The 22,379-nt window shown below is 39.2% G+C and overlaps 1 protein-coding gene across 1 annotated transcript in view; it reads right to left on the bottom strand.

Moving 5' to 3' along the window:
- Nucleotides 1–22,379, bottom strand: part of IQGAP1 (IQ motif containing GTPase activating protein 1) — a 103,378-nt gene that overhangs the window by 50,915 nt on the left and 30,084 nt on the right. Inside the window, exons 3-10 of the mRNA XM_030317324.2 lie at nucleotides 20,631–20,787; nucleotides 19,045–19,122; nucleotides 14,722–14,798; nucleotides 8,807–8,874; nucleotides 7,573–7,686; nucleotides 6,652–6,830; nucleotides 5,837–5,921; nucleotides 1,217–1,380 (exon numbers count right to left, since the gene is read on the bottom strand). Coding sequence (XP_030173184.1) covers nucleotides 1,217–1,380; nucleotides 5,837–5,921; nucleotides 6,652–6,830; nucleotides 7,573–7,686; nucleotides 8,807–8,874; nucleotides 14,722–14,798; nucleotides 19,045–19,122; nucleotides 20,631–20,787 — 922 coding nt within the window. The remainder of the gene's footprint in view (nucleotides 1–1,216; nucleotides 1,381–5,836; nucleotides 5,922–6,651; nucleotides 6,831–7,572; nucleotides 7,687–8,806; nucleotides 8,875–14,721; nucleotides 14,799–19,044; nucleotides 19,123–20,630; nucleotides 20,788–22,379) is intronic.

The raw sequence follows: 22,379 nt of genomic DNA, 5'->3' as shown, positions 1-22,379 counted from the left end.
TGTAAAAAAAATAGTTTGTGAGAAGCATCAAAATATTGAGATGAGATGTTTATAGACTCCTTAGCACATTAATGCTATTGACTTTGGCTGATATATGCTGGGAATCTGTATAATGTACACTGTCCTCATTCAGACAAAAAGAAAGCCACTCATATTTGTTCTAAAAACCCACTAAGTACAATTCCACAGTGTACTTTTACTGCACATTAAGTACTTTCCCAGTGTTGGCCAGAGGAAACTAGTGACGTGTGTTTTCTTTTAAGTAGAAATTCCTGAAGTAAGAATGTAAAAAAAATTCAAGTTTTCCCCAATGGCATCTAGCTGGGGGATTAAGAAGGATGCTTCAGTGAAAGGGTGGTCAGGTTCGGAGGGTGGGTGTGTTTAAGATTTACAACTCTAAAAGCAAAAGACAGCTAAAAACAATGTGTATTTTACCTGAGGACTTTTTTTTTTTTTTTTTTTTTTGAGAGACGGAGCACAAGTTGGGGAAGGGAAGAGAGAGAGAGGGAGACACAGAATCCGAAGCAGGCTCCAGGCTCCGAGCTGTCAGCCCAGAGTCCGATGCGGGGCTTGAACTCACAAACTGTGAGATCATGACCTGAGTGGAAGTTGGACGCCCAACCGACCTAGCCACCCAGGCGCCCCCGAGGACTTTTTTTTTTTAAGTAGGCTTTATGCCCACCACGGGGCTTGAACTCAGGACCTTGAGATCAAGACTCGAGCTGAGATCAAGAGCCAGACTCTCAACCAACTGAACCACCCAGGCACCCCACTTGAGGATATTTTAAAAACCTACATTTAGGGGCACCTGGGTGGTTCAGTTGGTTAAGCATCTAACTTTGGCTCAGGGCATGATCTCCCGGGTCGTGAGTTCGAGCCCCACATCAGGCTCTGTGCTGACAGCTCGGAGCCTGAAGCCTGCTTTGGATTCTCTCTCTCTCTCTCTCTCTCTCTCTCTCTCTCTGCCCCTTCCCCTTCCCTGCTCACACACTCTTTCTCTCTCAAAAATAAATACACATTAAAAAAAAATTTTTTTTTTCAATAAATAAAATCCTGCATTTATATGCGGGAGTAAAAGTTATACTAAAAACTATGGGTGATACTATAACTATAGGGGAAAAAGCCTCCATAAATATCTTTAAACGACACAGGATCGAATACAGGATTCGAATGGCTACATGTGAAAGCTTGCGGGTTCGACCCAGGACACTTTTACCTGTCTCTTCTGCTGTCTATCACCCAGGAGCTGCTTGAGGTACCAGTCACCGTTCTGCTGCTGCAGCCCTTGAAGGCCCAGCGCGGGGGACTGCAGAGCCTTGAACAAGGCCAGTGCAGCGCCCTGCTCCAAGGCCAGATCCACATTTGCTAATGCAGAAGAAGCTGAGGAAGAAAAAAGACCAAAGCTTAAGAAAACACTTTGTAAACATCGGTCTAGAGTATTTTTCCCTCCCCCAAACCAATCTCAATTTCAGATGAGGGAAATATAGTTCAGATGGCCTTTATTCTGGAATATCACAGAAGCACAGGATCTTGGCATTGGAAGAGAATCTTAAAGGCATCAAGTCCAGGGGCCCCAGCCGGGCTGTTCATCAGAGTTAAAAGATTCCTGGACCATGCCTCAGGCCTACTTAAAAGCTTCCAGATGTAGACACCCTGGCACCACTATGGGTAGCACTAAAAGAGGCATCAGTACAAACCAATTCGTGTCTAAATTCCCTCTAAATGCCAAATTGTTGCCTAAACTACCACACAGGAGAAAGTTTCTCCCATGGCAACTTACTACATCTTTGGGCAATTTTGTTTTAAAAAACAAAACAAAACAAAAACTATTAAAGTTTTCACCCTAGTGTTGACACTTGAATACATCCAGTCCCTCTTTCCCCATGACAGTCTACCCCAGGAGAAACAGCCTTAGTTCCTCTTTATAGCATCAGTCCGAATCCCTTCATTATCCCCCATCTCCTAAACACACTCCACCCAGGAGTCAGAGCCCAGATAGCAAAGGTGGTCTGACCATGTGGAATGGAAGGGGCTGTCTACACCCTCTCGATATTCTCTACTTCTAGTCATAGAACCTGAGGTCACATAAGGTCTTTTACATCTGGCAGTGAAAACCTAGATGTTCCTTTACCTGAAAATAATAAAGACACCTTCCCCATAGTGTTATTGTTCAGATTAAATAAAATCAATGTACACAAAAGCACTCTGCATATTGTAAAATAAATAAGGTATTAGGTTGGAAGTCAGAATACAGTACTTTCTGATTTCAGAAATAATAACCACTGGAAAATGATAATTACTGTACGATTTTCAGTTTCCTTATTTTTTTTTTTTAATTTTTTTTTCAACGTTTATTTATTTTTGGGACAGAGAGAGACAGAGCATGAACGGGGGAGGGGCAGAGAGAGAGGGAGACACAGAATCGGAAACAGGCTCCAGGCTCCGAGCCATCAGCCCAGAGCCCGACGCGGGGCTCGAACTCACGGACCGCAAGGTCGTGACCTGGCTGAAGTCGGACGCTTAACCGACTGCGCCACCCAGGCGCCCCATCAGTTTCCTTATTTTTAAAAGAGAAAAGAATTCTCCCTCCATGCAGTTGAACTGATTTTATCACCGAAGTAGCAAAACAAATCAATAATAACATCCTAAAAATCAAAATATTTGGGACATAGCAGCACTTATAAATTTTTAATGTTTTCATTATAAAAAATTAATATAAGGTGTCAAAAAGAAAAAGATTTTAAATTTCAATGGATTTGTGGTCTCACTGTAGACTCCTAAGAGACTATCCACTTCTTCCCAATGAATACACCTGCAATTCAGTAATTCATTACCACACCAAGGTGATGGCTCTTTCAGTCATGGCTACAGGTCTATGTGACCATTAGCCAATTAACCATCCATTCCTTCAACCCTTACTGAGCACCTGCTCTATGCTGCAAATACGGTTTTGAACAAAACAAGTTATCTCTATCTTTGTGGAACTTTTACAGGAATGGGGACAGAAAATAAAATCAGGTAACTACCAGGCTTTCTCTAGGTCTGCAAAGTAGAATCTCAGATTACCTATCTACAAACGCATCTAGTCACTTATGCTTTTACTGGAAGCATAAACTTACTACATAAATACGTAAATATTTAAATAAACATTTACTAACATTTATACTATAAAGATGATAAAGTTTAGAACATTATTTAAATATTTTTTTCCACTAAGCTTTAATCACTTTTCCTTATTCAAAAACTTTTTCTCATTTTTAAGTATTTGGCCTGCAGCTTTCTCCTGGGGCATTGACTTCACTGCTGGTTCTCACAGCCTTAGGGGAAGAATCTTATCTATAAATTATGTTAAGATAATTCTGGACCTAAAGTTCCTGTATCTTCCTAGCATACAACTTTCTCTTGCTTCAGACTGGTTCTACGATTAGAAAAGATTGTGCCTCTATGAGGAATCCTGCCTTATTTATCCAGAGAAGTTTCCCATACAAACCTCCAACGAGAAGTCATCATTCCCTTCTTTATTTTATGATGCACCTCATACAAGCTTTGATATTTTGTTCTAAGCAAGTTGCCCTGAAATTACTCATTCGCACATTTATCATCCGTACCATGTTGAAAGCTATTTGAAGGAATTTGTATTATTTTGCTCCTCTGACCACATGAGAATATGAATGGAACACTTTAAAAACATATACTATGGCTCTTCCCTCACAGGTTTATAACAGACTCTCATACACTTTGCCAAGTCAAGATACCACAGTTATAAAATCCTAAACAATACAGAAAAAAAATCTTAGTGAAACAAAGACTGTTATATGCACCGTGTGCAGCAGGAAACATGCTGGGCTTTCTTCTCACACAACTATAAAAGGACACTCTAGTTTAATTTGCTGGCCTAAATATTCATATAGATACAGGACAACACATCACTCATACGTGCATGGAACTATTACTCTGTTCAGAAAACCATTATCTCAAATGAACTAGAATGCAACAGAATACAAATACTCCTGGTCAGGATTTAAGAGTTTCTGATCATATGGAATTGCTAAAAACTTCTAAAGGCTCTCTAGAAGCGCCTGGGTGGCTCAGTCAGTTAAGCAACCAACTCCCGATTATGGCTCAGGTCACGATCTCACAGTCCGTGAGTTCAAGTCCTGCATAGGGCTCTGCATTGACAGCACGGAGCCTGCTTGGGATTCTCTCTCTCTGTCTCTCTCTCTTCCCCTCCCCAGCTCGTGCTCTCTCTCTCAAATTATTAATAAATAAATAAATAAAGTCTCTCTAGTTATTCAGAGTATTGGTTCAAGAGAGAAATTAGGGCCTCCCAATGAACAAAGAGGACACGAATTACTATTACTATTATTATTACCTTTAGCAAAACAAGGTCAAGTCTGGTTGAAATCAAATGTAACCATTATGCTAGGAATTACAGGGATCTCAAAGGAAGCATAACTCATAAGTAATCTGTACTTTAAGGAATTTACGGAGATGTCAGAAACAAAGGCAAGCAATATAAGACAATATGTAATTGAGTATAAAATCGTGTGGTCTATAAATGCTGTGGGAGAGATGGAATGGGTGCAGGTGAGAATCGAGCTGGACCCTGAATGATGGGTATAATTTGAATCAGATTAAGAGATAAGGTATGAGGCCATTATAGTGAGGAGACTACCCCATTAGCAAAAGCTATAATAATGTTAATGTTTACTGAGGACTTACTAAATGCCATGTAATTTACACGCATTATCTCATCATCTGCATAACGACTTATGCCACAGGTGCTATTAATGAGGCCAGGAGGGGCACCTGGGTGGCTCAGTCGGTTAAGTGTCCAACTTTGGCTCCGATCACGATCTCAGTTTTTGAGTTCGAGCCCCTCATCAGGCTCTGTGCTGACAGCTCAGAGCCTCGAGTCTGCTTCAGATTGTGTGTGTGTGTGTGTGTGTGTGTGTGTGTGTGTGTGCGCGCGCGCGCGCGCGCGCACATGTCTCTCTCTCTCTCTCTCTCTCTCCTGGAGTCTGCTTCAGATTTTGTGTGTGTGTGTGTGTCTGTCTGTCTCTCAAAAATAAATAAATGTTAAAAAAATTTAAGTAAGAGGCCAAGAGACCAAGTCCCAGGTCTGAGCCACTCCAGAACAGGACTCCTTCATGAGTCATGAAATGGACGGAGTGAATATGGGAGACAATTAGGCAGATGAGTTTGTACAGAGTAGTATGCATAAAATACAAAATACAGAACTCCACTAGACATTTTGTCCAGCAAATAATAATGCAGGTTCTTTAGCAGAAGAGTGATAAAGTGAAAGTGACACTTTCAAGAAATTAGTTTCTCAAAAGAATGTAACACGTATATACAAAAATCATTTTTTAATCTCATTTTTGTTTAAAAATGTTTTGAAAAGGATATTCATAAAAAATGCTAATAGTGGTTATTTCTAGGGGATGAGGGGTTAATTTTCTGTGTATTTTTTGTTTACTTCTGGATAGCTTGTATTACTCTCTGAAAAAAAAATAAAAATATTACTTTAAAAATAGGAAAAGTCACTATTTCGATTTTTTAAAAAGTGTATTAACACAGGGTGAGAGAGTGAAATTAGCCAACAAGGCAAGTCCAGAAGCTACAGCAGACAGATGAGCAAACAGAATAGCGAGGGCCCACCTGAGGACAACAGTAGCTAAAACAGAAGACGTACAAACACACAAAAACAGTAATAAGCAATAGTTCCTAAACAAATCCACTGATAAATAAACTCACGTCATCGGTGCAAGAACAGATCAACATTCCTATTGTTCTGTAACGTCTCTCCAGGTACCTGAGTCAGGGACATACTTACTATTGACTTTGTTGATATTGCCTTGAATTTCAGCTTGAGTGAGCAGCTCCTCATAAACATCCCTTTCTCTCTCAGAGTTTTCTGTCTGAAGATGAGTAAAAAAGTCACAGATCAGTTCAGGTCTCTAAGACGACCCACAGCAACATACTTGTACTTCTCCCCCACCAAAAGACAACAAAGAGTAAGGGTGTGGCTTGCAATCCTTAATGAAGCACAACTTCATTAAGTTGTGGGACACTACAGAAATATCAACTAAAAACGTAAAAAGCAGATCTGCTTGTTAATGACAAGCCCGAAGGTTCTCCCAGAGTTGGAGAACACGAGCCTGAGCAGGAAGCACGGGTGAAGCCCGTCCTGCCCACTTGTGAGCCTGCATCCTTGCCTCAGACCCGAGCAGAACGGGCACACCCTAAGACCAGATGTCAGAACTTCTCGTCAGTTTGTACAAAATTCAAGATTAAAAGTCAAAATGGAACCGAATACCAAAAGACTGCATATTGTGTGAATCCATTATCATTTATATGTAATTCTAAAAAAGGCAAATACAGTGATCTGTTCAGATTGGAGGTTGCTTGGGGTCAAGGGCAAGGGGTAAGGAGTAGTGGAGGCGGACTATGAAGAGGGACCTGGGGACTTTGGGGATGATGGTTTTGTAACCATATACATTTGTCAAAACTCGTCAAACCATGCATGTAAAATGAGCGAATCTTATTGTATGTAAATCACACTTTAAGAAAACTGATTTTAAAAATGGAGTTATAGCGAACAATGAAAGAATATCGATCAACTAGAAAGAACAGACGTTCCATTTTTACCCTGTTTTTAGCATTTGTCATTTTCTCCTGTTTGGCCTGATAAAGCACATCCTGGTAAGTGGCAGCCAAGGGATCTTCAAGATTTACAAGCATGGCGTTGGGGTTTCTCAGAGCTGCAAACGTGTCAGCTGGAATTCTATGGTCAATAGCTTCATTAATAGCAATAACAGCAGCATGCACTAAAAAAAAAAAAAAAATTTCAAAACATAGAACACATAAGTTATATACAGCAAGGGACGTACACGACACATACAAAACAACGTTACAACCCCCTATTGCAGAGAAAGGCTCGTCACGATAGAGAAACAATGACTGGGGCTGAAGGAATGGCGCCCTGAATCCTGTAAGCCTCGTCTCTTCCTTCGGATGCACAAAGTCACAGCTCTGCCCGTGACCCATGTCTGGGAGGCTGACTTTGGAACCCCACAGGGAAATATTCATAAAAGAGCCTTGCAAGGAGTGTACGTTATGGAAATGTTCACCCTTAATCATCATGTAAGTACCATTAAAAAAAATAAGACACTCAAAGAGGGGCTGAAATGTAGAACTCAATTTCTAAATGCTTTCATTTTCATCAGAACCAAGCACTTACTCCCAATAACAGCACAGAAGATGGCAGCGGTGTTAAAACTACATCTACTGGGGTGCCTGAGTGGCCCAGTCGATTAAGCATCCGACATCGGCTCAGGTCATGATCTCATGGTTCATGGGTTTAAGACCCACAGACAGTGGGATTCTCTCTTCCTTTCTGGCTTGCTGCCCCTCCCCCACTCGTGCTCTCTCTCTCAAACTTAAAAAAAAAAAGCTACATCTACTGACTTGCTAGCAAAATTCCTAATTCCAAGACCATCTCTATAGTATTCATTACTGAAAGTGGTAGCAACAATCCCATTTGAACCCACAAAATTTCTCTCTCCTTACATGCAGCTTCATCCACTGAGAGTTCGTTAGCCAGGATGCCCCCAATCTTGCTGAAGGCGGGCATCTGGATCCCGTACTTCTCCAGTTCAATCTTCATGTTGTTGATTTCCTCTTCTGCAGGAAGGGATAAAGACCCAGGTGAGCAAGTTAAGCACCTTTCCATAACTCAGAGAAGGAAGCCGCATCCCCAACTACAAAATGGGATAAAGTGGTAGCTACCTCGTAGGGTTGATACGATGACTTAATGAGATAATTATGGAAAGCACTTAACAGAGCATCCGGCACATAACGTACATTGAGTAGATACTAACCGTTATTACTATTATCAAGAACATCAAAAATAACTAGAACGTGAAAACAGCCCTACAGAAAATAGTTTTTCAAAACTGCTACTTGTGGCATTTCTACAATGAACTTATGAATGGAGCAGCTTTAAAAGGAGCTCAACAACAAGTGACCCACAGGCCGGCCAGCCTTCTCGGTCTTCACACACCAAGTCACTACTGCTATTAAACAATTTTCCTTCCAAGGCAGGAAGCCAAATGATAAAGGAAACAACATGTGAGGTTCGGCCCTTTGCCCTAGGTCTGGTGAACAACTTCCCTAGAAGGAAAAATATCACAGATAAAAGTTTTATTCAATTTAAAATTCCCAAGCCTACAAAACAATGACCAGTTCAAAAGATTTGAATCTATATTGCCCCTAACCAATATGACCAATGTTCTTTTTCTCCCCAGGCCCCCATATCTTCAAGCAAGCATCTACTAGAGCAAATACACAAAGAATAAGGTAAATAAGGTAAATTTTTTAATTACTTAATTGTCACCACTGTATTATCTCAGTCCCCATAGCATACCCCTTGCTTTGCCCACAGTAGGGACTTGCGAGAAGCAAAGGAAAAGACTAAGTGTTTTCACCATGCATGGATATTTCATGTTAGATGCTAATACGGTATTATGTATTTTCTGTGTTTTATATTAATACTATTCCCACTTTACATATAGGAAAATGGACACTCACTAATCATACTCACGTCAGAAACGAGAAAACAGAGTTTAAAATTCCAACTTTAGCATTCTTCTCAGCACACCAGGAGAAATAAGTTACTTATCCTTCTTTGATCTCTGTTGCCAGAGTGTTTTTAAAGCCCTATGTCTTTAAGATTGGTACTGTTGACTCTCCAGGCTATTTCTACATAAATCAAGCATTTCCTGCCAAGTTTGCAACTCCTTACCTGTGAAGTCAACCTTTCCATATAGGTCTTGAATCTGAGGAGCCAGGCCTAGTTTGAACAGGTACAAACTAGAAGACACGATATGCAGAAAAGAGTTAGGCCTCCCACTGCATCTAGCTGCTGCTCTTAGACTGAAGGGGAAAGGTAGCAAACATAAAGAACAGAAACATTCTGAACACAGACTCCTTGCATGCTACCATAGTCCCCTTTGCAGTTACCATGCTTTACCTCAGAACCTTTTTTCAGTTTTACATAACATTGTCCTAGAAAGTCACATAGTGCAATGCAAAAAGCACCAGACTGGGAGTCAGAAGACACAGGTTCAAGTCCCAGTCCTGGTACAAATCTAGTGTATAATTAGATGTTGACATACATGTGGATGCAATTAATCTAAGTGGAGAATCTTCACTTTTGTTTACCTTCCTGTGATCAATAAGCTTTAAGTAAAATAAGATATTTGAGAAAGGTCCCATGAAAATGATTCAAATAGAAAGTCTTAGTTAAACTGAATTCAGGGGCGCCTGGGTGGCTCAGTCGATTAACCGTCCGACTTCAGCTCAGGTCATGATCTCACGGTTCATGGGTTCGAGCCCCGCATTGGGCTCTGTGCTGACAGTCTAGAGCTTGGAGCCTGCTTCAGATTCTGTGTCTCCCTCTCTCTCTACCCCTCTCCTGCTCACACTGTCTCTCTCTCTCTCAAAAACAAACATCAAAAAAAATTTTTTTAATAAATTAAATTAACTGAATTTATATCGCTGCTGGAAAAGTTTCATTCAGGTAATTTATGAGTCTTACAGTAAATATTATATATATTTACTGTTTAAATTTAAAAAATCTAGTAGACTTCAAATTTCATGAAGGCAGGAACAGTAAGTTGTTCACCAATGTCTACCCAGAACCTCTTAATAAATATTTATATTTCATAGATGGATAGCTGGATAAGTAAATATCTATAAGCCTGAGTTAGCCTAAGTGGATTCTAAGGACCCAGCAGATCAGAATCAGTAAATCAGAAGGGTGCTTGACAGGGATGGACATGGGCAAGACATTGACAGCCTAGCAATAAGGGAATAAATATAACACCCTGAGAAACAAATCATAAACACAATAGAACAATCTCCAGTTTTTGCAAAAAATCTATAAAGCTCAGTATTATCTGAACACAAATATGGATCATACACATTGCATTCACAGAACTGACCAGAATTTAAATTATATATAATAAACTCACATGTATAATCTAAAAAAAAAAAAAAAGTCAAGCATTCTGAAAACACATTCAAATTTATGCATTCAGAGTAGCTAATTATTTTCTAAGATAAATACAAGTATGAACCATACGTATATGATTAAGTCCTTTTTTTAGAGTAAAATGCTCAAAATAGAACTATACAAAGTTCCTCTCTCAGAAGATTTTAACTCTATTTAACAAATTTTCCAAAGCAAATTAGCCAATAACATTCTACACCTGTAATATGTCCCCATTATATGTATTATTTCTCCCACATATTGCCCACCTGCATTCCAAATTAGTGAGAATACGTTTCTTGAGGAATTTCTTCCTCTTTTATTTCTACTTTGAAAGAGGAAAGAGGCTGCCATACTTTAAGAAATTGCAAACGTCTGGGGCGCCTGGGTGGCTCAGTCGGTTAAGCATCCGACCTCGGCTCAGGTCACTGTCTAGTAGTTCGTGAGTTTGAGCCCCACATCGGGCCCTGTGCTGACAGCTCAGAGCCTGGAGCCTGCTTCGGATTCTGTGTCTCCCTCTCTTTGCCCCTCCCCTGCTCACTCACGCGCGTGCTCTCTCTCTCAAAAATAAATAAAATTAAAAAAAAAGAAATTGCAAGAGTGTCATTTTAACAGCCTCAAGGAGCGAATTCGTTTTTAAGGTCTTCCAACAGTAAATTAAAGTTACGATGTAGCTAGCTGCTACAAATAAAGTAGAGGAGAAGCTAAGACATAGGCATCATCTTTCTTTTATCTCATTTCAATGATTAGGAATATTTTAAGGAGAAGGTGGAGCTATGAATATAATCACAAGGACCACTCAGATCCTCTTGCACAGAACAGAGAATATTCAACCTAAAAGCTGAACCTTTAAAGTCCTACCAGTAAACACCCCTTTTCCAATCTTTGCTCCTATTCTCCCATGCCTACTTTTACAAATAACTGTTAGGCACCTACAATGTTTAGTTTGTACTGAGCTCAGGTTTATTTTTCTTTTCTTTTTTCCTATTTAAGCTCTACTTTACAGCAATAAGGGGAAGGAGGTTATGTTAGCCTACTGGGATTCCTATTATCTTTGCTGACTACAGAGTAACCTGGAAGAAGTCACTAGGCTGATCGCAGAGATCTTAAATACAAACACAGCAGTTGACAGGAAACAGAATCTAGTGCAGCACGATCCCTGATCCCTGATTAGAATTTCTCTGATACTAGAAATGTTTTATAGTATATATAGTATCATGTAATGTTTGCTTATGTAAGTATATACAGTATTAGAAGACATCCCCAGCAAGCCTTGAGGCAGCACCCCTAAACAAAAACACTACTATTCTGAAGAGAAACAGACACATAATCACAGTAAATAGATACATATTCTAAATAACCTCAATTAATTCTGATCAGATTTCACCAACAAGTCTGTTTGAACCAAACTTAAATGTAACTTTCAGCTTTTACATCTCTTTTGAATTTAGGATACATGACTATGGGCCCATTTAACCTCCAAATCAGTTCTTAGAAAGATAAAACACCAGAGGAAATGGAAATGAAGTATACAAACCTATGCAAAATAATAATGAATTAGGGTCTTATCTGAGGGTGGAATGTAATCCAGAAAAGTAATTTAGCAGGACTAAATACGGGGACTATCTCTGGAATAACGCTAGTCAAGAAACAAGGAGATAATGCTTCTTTGTTGCTACTGATCCAAAAGGGAGATGGTGCCTCACCCCTCACAGTGAGGCAAGGAATCTGCCTCGATACTGTTGTCCTATATGGTAAAGAAGAGGCTCCCGGCAGGTGTTAAGTGCCTATATAGCAAGGGCTGACGGCACTTCAGGAAAAACACTCTAGGGAGGAAAGAAATCGTAAATCACCAACCAGAACACATTGCTCTGTGTATACTTCCCAAGCATGGGCTGCAAACTGAAGAGAAATGAAAAACAAGAGCAGACTTCCTTCCTTCCCGATTCTGACTCCATCATGAGAAAGGCAGAGTTACTTCTTCATCTCTAGTTCAGAGAATTTGAGGGCTAAGGACCCAGGTTACGCTGCAGAAGGCCATGGCTGCAGAACTCGCAGAGAGTTCCGCCAGCTCAGCCTCTTGCCTGCCAAGTTCAGATACCCATTGTAGGTACAACCTTCACAAGGTTATCAACACAGACCTCACGTAACTCACAGCCAGTCACAATACTCAGAGTTAATCTGATTTTGGCTCAGACCCATACATTTGAAATCACTGCAATCTGAACATTCCCCTAGATCCCACCCATTCCTAAACATTTTTAAAAAATTCTCATGTTGTTCTTGTTTGTCCAATATTATGCTATGTACCTTGGGGGGGTGGGGGTGGGGAAGAAATGTAAAGCATGACCTCTGTCTCTAAGATGCTAATACCTAAGAGAGAGAAAGACAGTAAACACATGAAAGAAACAATATATAACTTAGAAACCAAGAAACACAGGAGTTTAGACAAAGGAATGAGCTGGAGTCACTGGAAATCCAAAACATCACCAAGAAGGTGGGAATTCAATTAAAATGTGACTGGATACACTGAGATAAACATGAAGAGTCATCTGATAAAAAGAAAGAACCATTTCCTTTTTTCATTTATGGGTATAAAATATCCCCTTGAGCCAGAACAGGGGGAAGGAAGATTTTTTATAATGTAGGATTGTGACCACAAGCATTTATTGGCTACCTACTATATGCTAGGCATCTAAGTACTAGAGACACAAAGATAAAGAATAACAGAAATAGTCTTTGTCCCCAAGGAGTCCTCTGAAAGTCAGCTACAAGAACAAATAACCAGAGTACAGTATAAAAGCCCTATACTTGAAGGAGGAGGTATGTGCAGATGCTAGAAGAGCACAAAGATGGGAAGGAGCTAATTCCATCTGAGGGAGAAAAAGGAAAAGAAGGTATCAACGAACAGTGGCATTCCACAGTGGCAGCTGGAGAGGAACATGGGTTATACCAGGGAGTAAAGGGCAGTCAGGCAACGGAAACAGAATAACCTAAGGCACAAGAGCGTGTGGCACGTCGACCAGTCCTCAGCTATAGTCTTTCTTTTGTAGTTTTCAGACTATTCCAGAGATACCAAGGGTCTGGCCCATGTTCAATCCAACTGGAGACAATAGGCTTCTCATGGGTCAATATTATACATGTATTTATATACATCATTAGTATTTATTAAGCACACCTACAGGATGCTTTATAAAATGGGCAGCCCACTGGAGCGCCTGGGTGGCTCAGTCAGTTAAGCACACGACTCTTGATTTCATCTCAGGTCACGATCTTGTGGTTCGTGAGTTCAAGCCCCATGTCGGGCTCTGCACTGGCAGTGCAAAGCCTACTTGGGATTCTCTCTCTCTGTTTCTCTCTGCCCCTTCCCTGCTCACTTGCTCTCTCTTCTCAAAATACATAAACTTTATTTTAAAAATAATAAAATAAAATAAATAAAATAAAATAAAATAAAATAAAATAAAATAAAATGGGCAGCCCAAGCAAAGAAACCCCATACTCATGGCCCACTTACTTCTTCCACCTTCTACTTTAGCCCTATAGCCATCACGTAAGTTTGTAGCACTCTGACTCACCACACTACTGCCTCCAATTCCCACCCAACCGCACCCCTCTCTCCACGCAAACCACCTCTTCCTTCCAATACAGTACTCTGTTGATTCCAAGAGCCAAGGACCTGAAATTAAATCATCTTCCAAATTTATTATGAAATTATGAAAAAAATATACTTAGTTTCAGTTCCTATTTATCATATTTGTTTGACATAAAAATTACTGAACAAATGGCTTGGTGAGGACCTAGAAAACTAAATTAAAAATCAGCCATTTGATATTTGCTGGCATTATTTGAAGATGTTGACAAAATTTAGTTATACTACTAAAGTATTAACACAGGGCATTTTTTAATTCAGCTATTGGCCTGCAACAAAATAGTAAACAATGAAAGTTTTGAAATGTATATACTTTTTGCAATTTTCAAGAAATTTTTTAAAGAAATTTTAATGAGAAGGAAAGGAACTGCATCTCAACTAAAATGCACAGCTCACAGAAACAGTAGATCAATAATGAAACACTATTCTATGTTTTCAGAGCCAAATAATCTGCTATTATGGGAATAAATCCCTTCTCTCTACTTCCTAGAAAAACACAGCTGTTTCTCACCATTTCGTTAAGACAACTGTATCCTATGCTATTTGAAAATTCTGAAGCTGATGCAAAACTTTTTCATCACACCATGGACAAAAAGCTGTATCTTCTATTCAGATGTTGTTCCTAAACTGCTTTCTTTTACTGAGAGAGAACTGACATATAATACTAGTTTCAGGTTATACAACACAATGCTTCAATAGATGCATATACCGTGAAATGTTCACCACAGTAAGTTCCACTAACATCCACCACCACAGTTACTGACGTTTTTTCCTTGTACTGAGAACTTTTAAGATCTACTCTCTTAGCAACTTTCAGATATACAATACACTATTATTAACTATAATCTCTGTGTGGTACATCACATCCTCGGGACTTACTTATTTTATAACTGGAAGTTTGTAATTTTTGACCCCCTTCGCCCATTTCGCCTACCCCCTAATCCCCACCTCCAGCAATTCAGCAATCCGTTCTCTGTATCTACATACACTGTTCATTTTACCAAGAAAATCTGATTACCTGAGTGCATGAATACAGTAGATACATCTTGGCATATTTTTTCGATCGTAGATATCTGTAGTTTCTGGGTAAAAAATCTAAGGAGAAATAAAAGAAGCAGAGTAAGGTATCCATCTACTGGATCATTCACCAATCATCAACAATACAAATAAAACAGTTAGCAAACATTATTGCCATTCAGCAAGTAATTTCGTTAGGGGGAACAGACAATTAATTCATCACAAGTCATATAAGGAACAAAATCCTATAAAACAGAAAAAGCACTAGTTGGAAAAGCCTCATCTGGTCAACCCAATGAATTTCACCAGGTATGTGAAAGTGATTTGTTTACTGCCGACTCAGCTACAAGCAGATGACACCAAGCTCTCATCCAGTTGAAATCACTGGCAAATGTAGGAAGCTCTGAAGGACTACAATCTTCCCAGTTACTATACACCATGCCTAGACTGAGTAGTAGCTAACCAATGAACATTTCCTTAGGTGCTTTCAATTATGCAAACTACTACATTTAGACATTGAAAAACACTACAAAAAATTAAAATGTGTTGTATGTGGGGCACCTGGCTGGCTCAGTTGGCAGAACGTGCGACTGACTGATCTCGGGGTTGTGAGTTCAAGCACCATGTTGGGCGTAGAAATTACTTAAAAATAAAATCTTTTTAAAAATGTGTTATATGCTTGGGAGAAGTGAAAAGATACACAGACGAAGTATCTGGAACAGAGGATATGTATGGGAATGTGGAAGATAGGTGGTTCTCCTTGGTAGCACTTACCACAAATAATCAGTTACTTGTGTTATTATCTGTTTGACTCCTCCAACAGACTACAAGCTACATGAAAGGCAAGGGTCAGGTCTATGTTGTTCAATGCTAAGCCCAGAGCCAAGGTCATGGGAGTGGCTCTATATTTAATGAATTAATGAATGAGGTTGAATAGGAACATAGCAAGTTTAGATTAGGAGTAATCTTCAATTTCAAGACCTATCTTCATGGTGATGTGGCACCATATAATTCGTTCTATAACTTAGGGGGAGAAGGAGTAATAGTGGTTTCGAGAAGTGAAAGACTGAATTATGAGGCAATGAGAAGAATCTGGATAAGAGTAAAAGGGCTTAACTAAGGCAATAGGAAGAGCACTGCAGCACCTTGTATCTATTAGAGTCCTTAACACATGGTGTTTGTTTTCATGCTTTTCTCACAATACCTATGGCTCTCAACTAGAAAGAACCACCCCCCTTGAGACATGGGATGTAGCAGAATCCTCTTTTTTGATAATTTTTCAAGTTCTACATGCTCACCTCCCAAGACTGAGATGTCTTCTCCCGAAAGGTGAACATTACGGTCACGATGAGATACCCTTCCCAAAAAAAGTACAGACTATATTTTAGAAAGTAATAGAACAATACAGTTGGGTAGGGTAGGATATATCAGATTAAGAAGACCTTGAACGTCAGACGAGTTTGAACTTGATATGCGGGCCACAGAGAAGTCCTAGCTCTGGAGCCAAGGATAAAAACAGAGTCTCTGTAAGATCTGACTGGAGACAGGATACAGGATATATTGAATAGTGGAGAAACTGAAGCTAAGGAGGCAGGCTGATAAGCAGTTTGAACGGATAAAAGAAACATTTCAAATACATGAGGAAGGTTTGGGGAATAACTGCATTTAGGAGTCTAAGGTAACCTTAAGATTTTGAGACGGGATGACTGGGGAAATGAAGACAGGCTACCATTTAGTACAGAGGAGGGAGGTTCACTTGGGGAAAAAGCAAAGTTTACTTTTAGATAGGAGGAATTCTAGCTAGTAAAAAGCTATCCAAGGAGAACTGTCCAGCAGCCATTTGAAGACAGTGTGTTTATCTTATAGCAAAGTCCTCAAAATAACTGAAACCATGAGAATGAGAGAATGTAGCTAAAATAAGGATTGCATCTCAAGGGACGCCCACCATTAGGATAGAACACATAAGGAAGACAGCACTAGTTGAACAGATTTAAAACAATTTAAAAATCAAAGTCAAAACCACAAAATACTTCCTGGAGGAGGTAGCCAAGAGGACCAATTATAATAAAGAGACAAAAGGGATAAGAACCAAAAGCTTTATCACCTTAAGTTTCTATATTTAGCCTACTTATACCATATGAAGAGATTAGGAAAGAACATCCCCCAAATCACTATATGTATGTATTGTCAACTATATATCATACATTTTATTATGGACAACAATTTTTAGGCTAAGTATCATTAGTCCACATTACTCAAGTCTTCTGGACCTAAATCATGTAGGGTGGACATTTCAAGGCTGATAGCCATGGTTAACCCTGTTGTCCTTGAAAGCCTTTGGGGAATTCTATGTTTGGTGCAATTGTGGTCCAGGATAACATACTACCATTAGTAAACAAAAAAAAGTAGTAAAATTAAATCATTAAAAAAAGTATTTTGTAGTAACAATACTACTCATAATAGCACATATTAACAAAGCTTTTAATAGTGTTTATAAAGGTTAAATCATCATTGCCAATGGGGCATACCACATAAAAAACAGACACAAGAAGATACAAGTGCACAGAAAGGCAAAGTAGGTGTAAGAACTTGACATACTGCCTTTCCTGACATTTGTGGGGCCTAATTCTCAAACCCACCAGTGTGAGGAACAGAAGTTCAGTATCTGGCTCTGAAAAAAAGAGGACAAAAGCTAGTCTTCTACAAAGATTTGGCTCTGGATTGAGCTCAATTCAAGACACAGATGTGCAAAACAATGCTAAATATCAAATGTTCATTTCTGAGTGGTTCTAGTCACTCTCTGGTACTCCCCATCTCCCGTTTTTTCTTCATCTTTCTCTGGTTACAACAATTTAGACTCTATAGGAAATTATAAAGAAAATAAAAACCACCCCTTAATCCCATTCACAGAAATGAAAACTACTATCTCCTTATAGACTTTTCCCAAGAATATTAACTTTTCCATAAAAATAGCAATCTCACTTTAGCCAAAACACAAACTCTTACCTTAGCCTGTTTTGTTTTCCCCCCAACACATCACAGACAACTTCCTTTGCCAATACAGATTGATATCATGCTTTCTAATGGCTGTATTAGTGTATGATTGGCTGCAATACAATTAATACCTCTAGTGAAGGAATATGTGGGTGCTATCAATTTTTCCTATCCTAAGCAATGCTGAAAAAAAATCTTACATATCCATCTCTTTGGGCTTGTCTGATTTACTAGAAGGATAAATTCCTAGAAGTAGAATTCTTAGGTCAAAAGATATGGAAGAGAAAAAGGAAAAAAAAAAAAAAAAAAGATGGCCACACCTCTAAGAGTTGACAATACAGCATGGCTTTATGGATTCAACACAGAAGGGGGGGGGGGGGGGAGTCTAGAGACAGCAATCTAACAGCAATGCTAAATAAACTCCTGAGCAGAACACTCAAGGATGTACACTTACTCCAAACTCATCCACTATACACATTAAATATGTGCAGTTTCTGTCTAGCAATTATACCTCAAGAAAAATGTTTAAAAAAAAATCACCAAAACAAGATATAAGAAGTACATGTTATTATATTGCCTCTATAATTTGAAACATAAAATAATAACCCATTATGTTCTCTTGCAGATATGATTATTCTGCATCTGGAAAATGACATTTCTAAAATATTTCCTAAAGTCAAATTTTAATTTAACAACTTTGTGGAAAAAAAAAACAAAACACCACTGAATTATATACTTTAAAAAGGTAGATAGGTAGATTTTGGGGCTCCTGGGTGGCTCAGTCGGTTAAGCATCTGCCTTTGGCTCAGGTCATGATCTCACAGTTCGTGAATTCAAGCCCTGCGTCAGGCTCTGTGCTGACACCTCGGAGCCTAGAGCCTGCTTTAGATTCTGTGTCCCCCTCTCTCTGCCCCTCCCCGACTTGTGCTCTGTCTCTCAAAAATAAATAAATATTAAAAAAAAAATTTTTAAGGTAGATTTCATGGTACATGAATTTTAATCTAAGTCTACAATTTGATATAGTAAAAGTAAATGACATCATAGGGAATTTCTCTAGGGTAAGGTAAAGCAGGAATGAGTAATAATAAAGATAAAGAACGAAAGAAAAAAAAAACAAAACTATTTCCTAAAACAAACAGAAGAAAGAGATCCTTTAGTACTGAAAGAAAGAAAGAAAGAAAGAAAGAAAGAAAGAAAGAAAGAAAGAAAGAAAGAAAGAAAAGAAAGAAAATCACCAAAGATCCGATTGAGAATAATTTTACAGGTAGAATGACAACTACATGCCAAAACAACCTTATCTAAGCCCGAACTTGAATATCACATAAATTACCTTTGGCAATCCAATGTCATCCATGGCATTCAACCACTGAATCACATTATCAGTGTGTCTAAAGTGCAGGCCAGTTGCCTAGAACAAACAAGAGACAATTAGGCACTGTTGGCAATGTTGAAGCAAATACTAAATAAAGACTCTTTGCAAGGTCCCCTTATGAGACTTTGCAAGGTCCCCTTACATTTAAGGTCTGTCTAAAGCACTGTGTTAAGATTCCGCTCCCCAAAACCCGAATCTCAGCTCCCCTCACTTAAGAACTACCTGGAGCCAAGCCAGGCTGACTCAGTTGGTAGAGCATACATATGACTCTTGATCTCAGGGTTGTGAGTTTGACCTCCACATGGGGTGTACAGATTTATTTAAAAAAAATAAAATCTTAAAAAAAAAAAATAGAACCATCTAGGGAATCTTCCTGTAGAGCTGAGCCTTACAGAAAGTGATCTTTGGAGTCCAATTATATTGGATTCGCCTCCCGGCTTGGCCGCCTACTGGTGACACTAGGCAAGTCACTTCACCCTGTTGAGTTTCCCCATCTTTAACACCCACTGTATGTGTTTGGTGTAAACACACAAGGGGAAAATGTACATAAGGCACTCAGTGTGGTGGCTGGCAGAGAGAAAATACTTACAGACTGACATATTAAACATATTAATCAGGGTTTGGATACCACACATACAAATATCCCCCTCTAAACCTCTATGTCTGCTGTTTTTCAGCAAGATTCACTCTCCAGACGGGAGGAGGGACAGGACTATTATTTTTATTGCTATACAGTCTCTACTCTTCTTTAAGTGTCTTCTTGCTCCGTCCCACACGGTACGCCACTCAACAGAGTTGCCTTCAGAAAAGGAAAGTTTCTCTTTGGGATGTCGATTTTGGTCTGCCTACACTCCTGTCGTCCTTTGAATTTAAAACATAAAACGTAAACATCTCTTTTGATTCTGTCTTCATCCTTCATTCATTCCAGGTTCTGGCCCAATTCCTATCATTGCCCCGCTTCCATCTGCTCTTGGTTTTTCAGTCCTCCACCTTTTATGCTCATCCTTTTCCAAAGAGGCGCTCATGGGAAAACTCCCCCACAACAGATTTTGGTCCTTGTCAACACTCCAACTTAACCAAGCAGTCTTCTTTTTCAGAGCCCTCGGCCACAGGAATCAAACCCTTTCATGTACCTCAGTTTCCTGAAATTGGATCGCTTTCCCAATTTACCTTGAACTCCAGGGGGACCTTGTTTCCTAAAGTTGCTATTGCTTTCAGTTTGCCAACAAATCTCAGTGCTTGGTGAAGATTAAAGTAGTAATCCCCCCCCTAGTTACTTCCTCTACTTTTTAAGAAATCAAAAATCCATCAAGGACCATGAAGATTTCTAGGTACACACCATCATAAGAATTATATCAGAAATACAGATAGTCATCTTTTACTACTCTGACTTTGCACCCTTTTCTCCACTCTGCCAGATGCTTTATTTTGTGGGAATAAACACACCTACACATATTTCTCAATAACTCTTACACAGGATAAAGTCCACTAACCTTCTCTCCTAAGTTTATGGAAATTAAAGCACCGAGCGAAGAAGGACTCACCCTGTATCTGGTCTGCTCTCGGTCGTAGATTTTCTTCAGGGACACCACTTTGGGAGAGAAGAAGTTTCCTAGTTTGGCAAGGTAGACCCCATTCCTAAGGCCCTCCTCCAGCTCTGTGGTGGGAGGCAGGTCTTCCCCGAGGCATGCTTCCATCCACCTGCACAAAAGGGGAGACGACATGAGAAGAGAGGGAAGGTCTGAGCTCTTCCTTAAGAGACTTTGAGCCTCATTTCCCTTCTTGTTGGAGGAGTTTAAGTTCAACATAAGCAATACTCCTTTAAGATCCAATTGCACCCACATCTTTGTCCTGACCCAGTCAGATCTCAGAGGCAAGGAAATTGCGAAAAACCCCAAGCATCACGGCCACCTTCTTCATATGGCTCCCCTCTCCCATCACAGCAGAGACACCTGGCTCCTCAGACCCCAACTGCCCAGGAACCTCGGGCTCTAACCCTCAGTCCCTAAGTTATTCCTGCAGAACTCCTAAGAAAAATCATTTATAACTGAAGCCATGATGTCAACTGTTCAGAAATTCAAATTTATTGATGTTCTTTTCCAGTTTCAGAATCCACAGTGAATTTCTAGGTTCAGATTTTGAGGTTGTTTTGGGGTTACATGAATAGCCAATCATCTCAGCTAAAATAGGGAAGGAAATGCCAATGGAAGCAGTAAAAATTAATTCGTGTTTTTCAGAGGATGGGGGGAGGAGGCTGTCAAGGGGAAAGGAAAAGAAAGTTACATTTCCCCTAGAAGACCTCTCCAGAGATGTCAGGCAGGCCCAAGATAAAATAAAGCACATCTGCATATATTTTCTGCCAACAGAAATGTAGGTAACTAAAAATCATTTAAGGCAATGGTTTTTTTAAACCATTTTTAAGTCACAGAATCCTTTGAATATCTAAGGAAATCCCTCCCCAGAAAAAAATGGAGTCTACCTTCATGTACTTAAATTTAATATGTCATTTCAGAGATTTCACAGACTCCATATTAAAAACCCCTAATTTAAAATTACTCTACCTGGGGCACCTGGGTCCTGAGTTCAAGCCCCGCAATGGTCATAGAGCTTACTTTTATTCATTTGTGTGTGTGTGTGTGTGTGTGTGTGTGTGTGTAAAATTATTCTACTCAAATTTTACACAGCCAATGTTATCCCCACATTCTGGTATCCCCACATACTGGTAAAAAAACTCCCCAGACACTGGCTGTTGCCTGGTCTATTTTACTAGTGTTAAATTGTGAAAAGACAAAAAAAAAATATTGAAAGACATAGCCAACTGAAGTAAAAACTACATTTACTGCCAAGCAGGACAACATAAAAATGAAGCATTTATAATGTTCACTGACATACAGAAGTTTAAATTAAAAGCCAAGTAAAATTGGAAGAAACATTTAACTATCCCATATTTTATAGACACACACACATACCCGTGAAAATTTACATGAAAACACTAATGTACCAGTAGAAAAACAGGCCACATAATATGTACATGTATCTATGTATTTTTATATAATTCTTTGTATTAATAAAATTGCTAAGGATGTACCACACTTAGATTTATCGTAGTTCTGTAAATTGTTGCTTTTTATATAAACTGTTCCTTTTATAATTCAGAATAAGCTTTCTTGTATTAATTCTATCTTTCCAAACTGAGATTACTGCTCAGAATTTTTACAAAATGACAAGGAAAAGCAACAATTTCCTTGTTTTTCTCAGGTTCTATAAATAGTCATATGTGCTTAAGTAAATAA

The sequence above is a fragment of the Lynx canadensis genome, chromosome B3 (genome assembly GCF_007474595.2).
Source record: "Lynx canadensis isolate LIC74 chromosome B3, mLynCan4.pri.v2, whole genome shotgun sequence".
Lineage (NCBI taxonomy): Eukaryota > Metazoa > Chordata > Mammalia > Carnivora > Felidae > Lynx > Lynx canadensis.
Note: the sequence above shows the minus strand (reverse complement) of the source record. Positions and strands in the feature narration are given on the sequence as shown.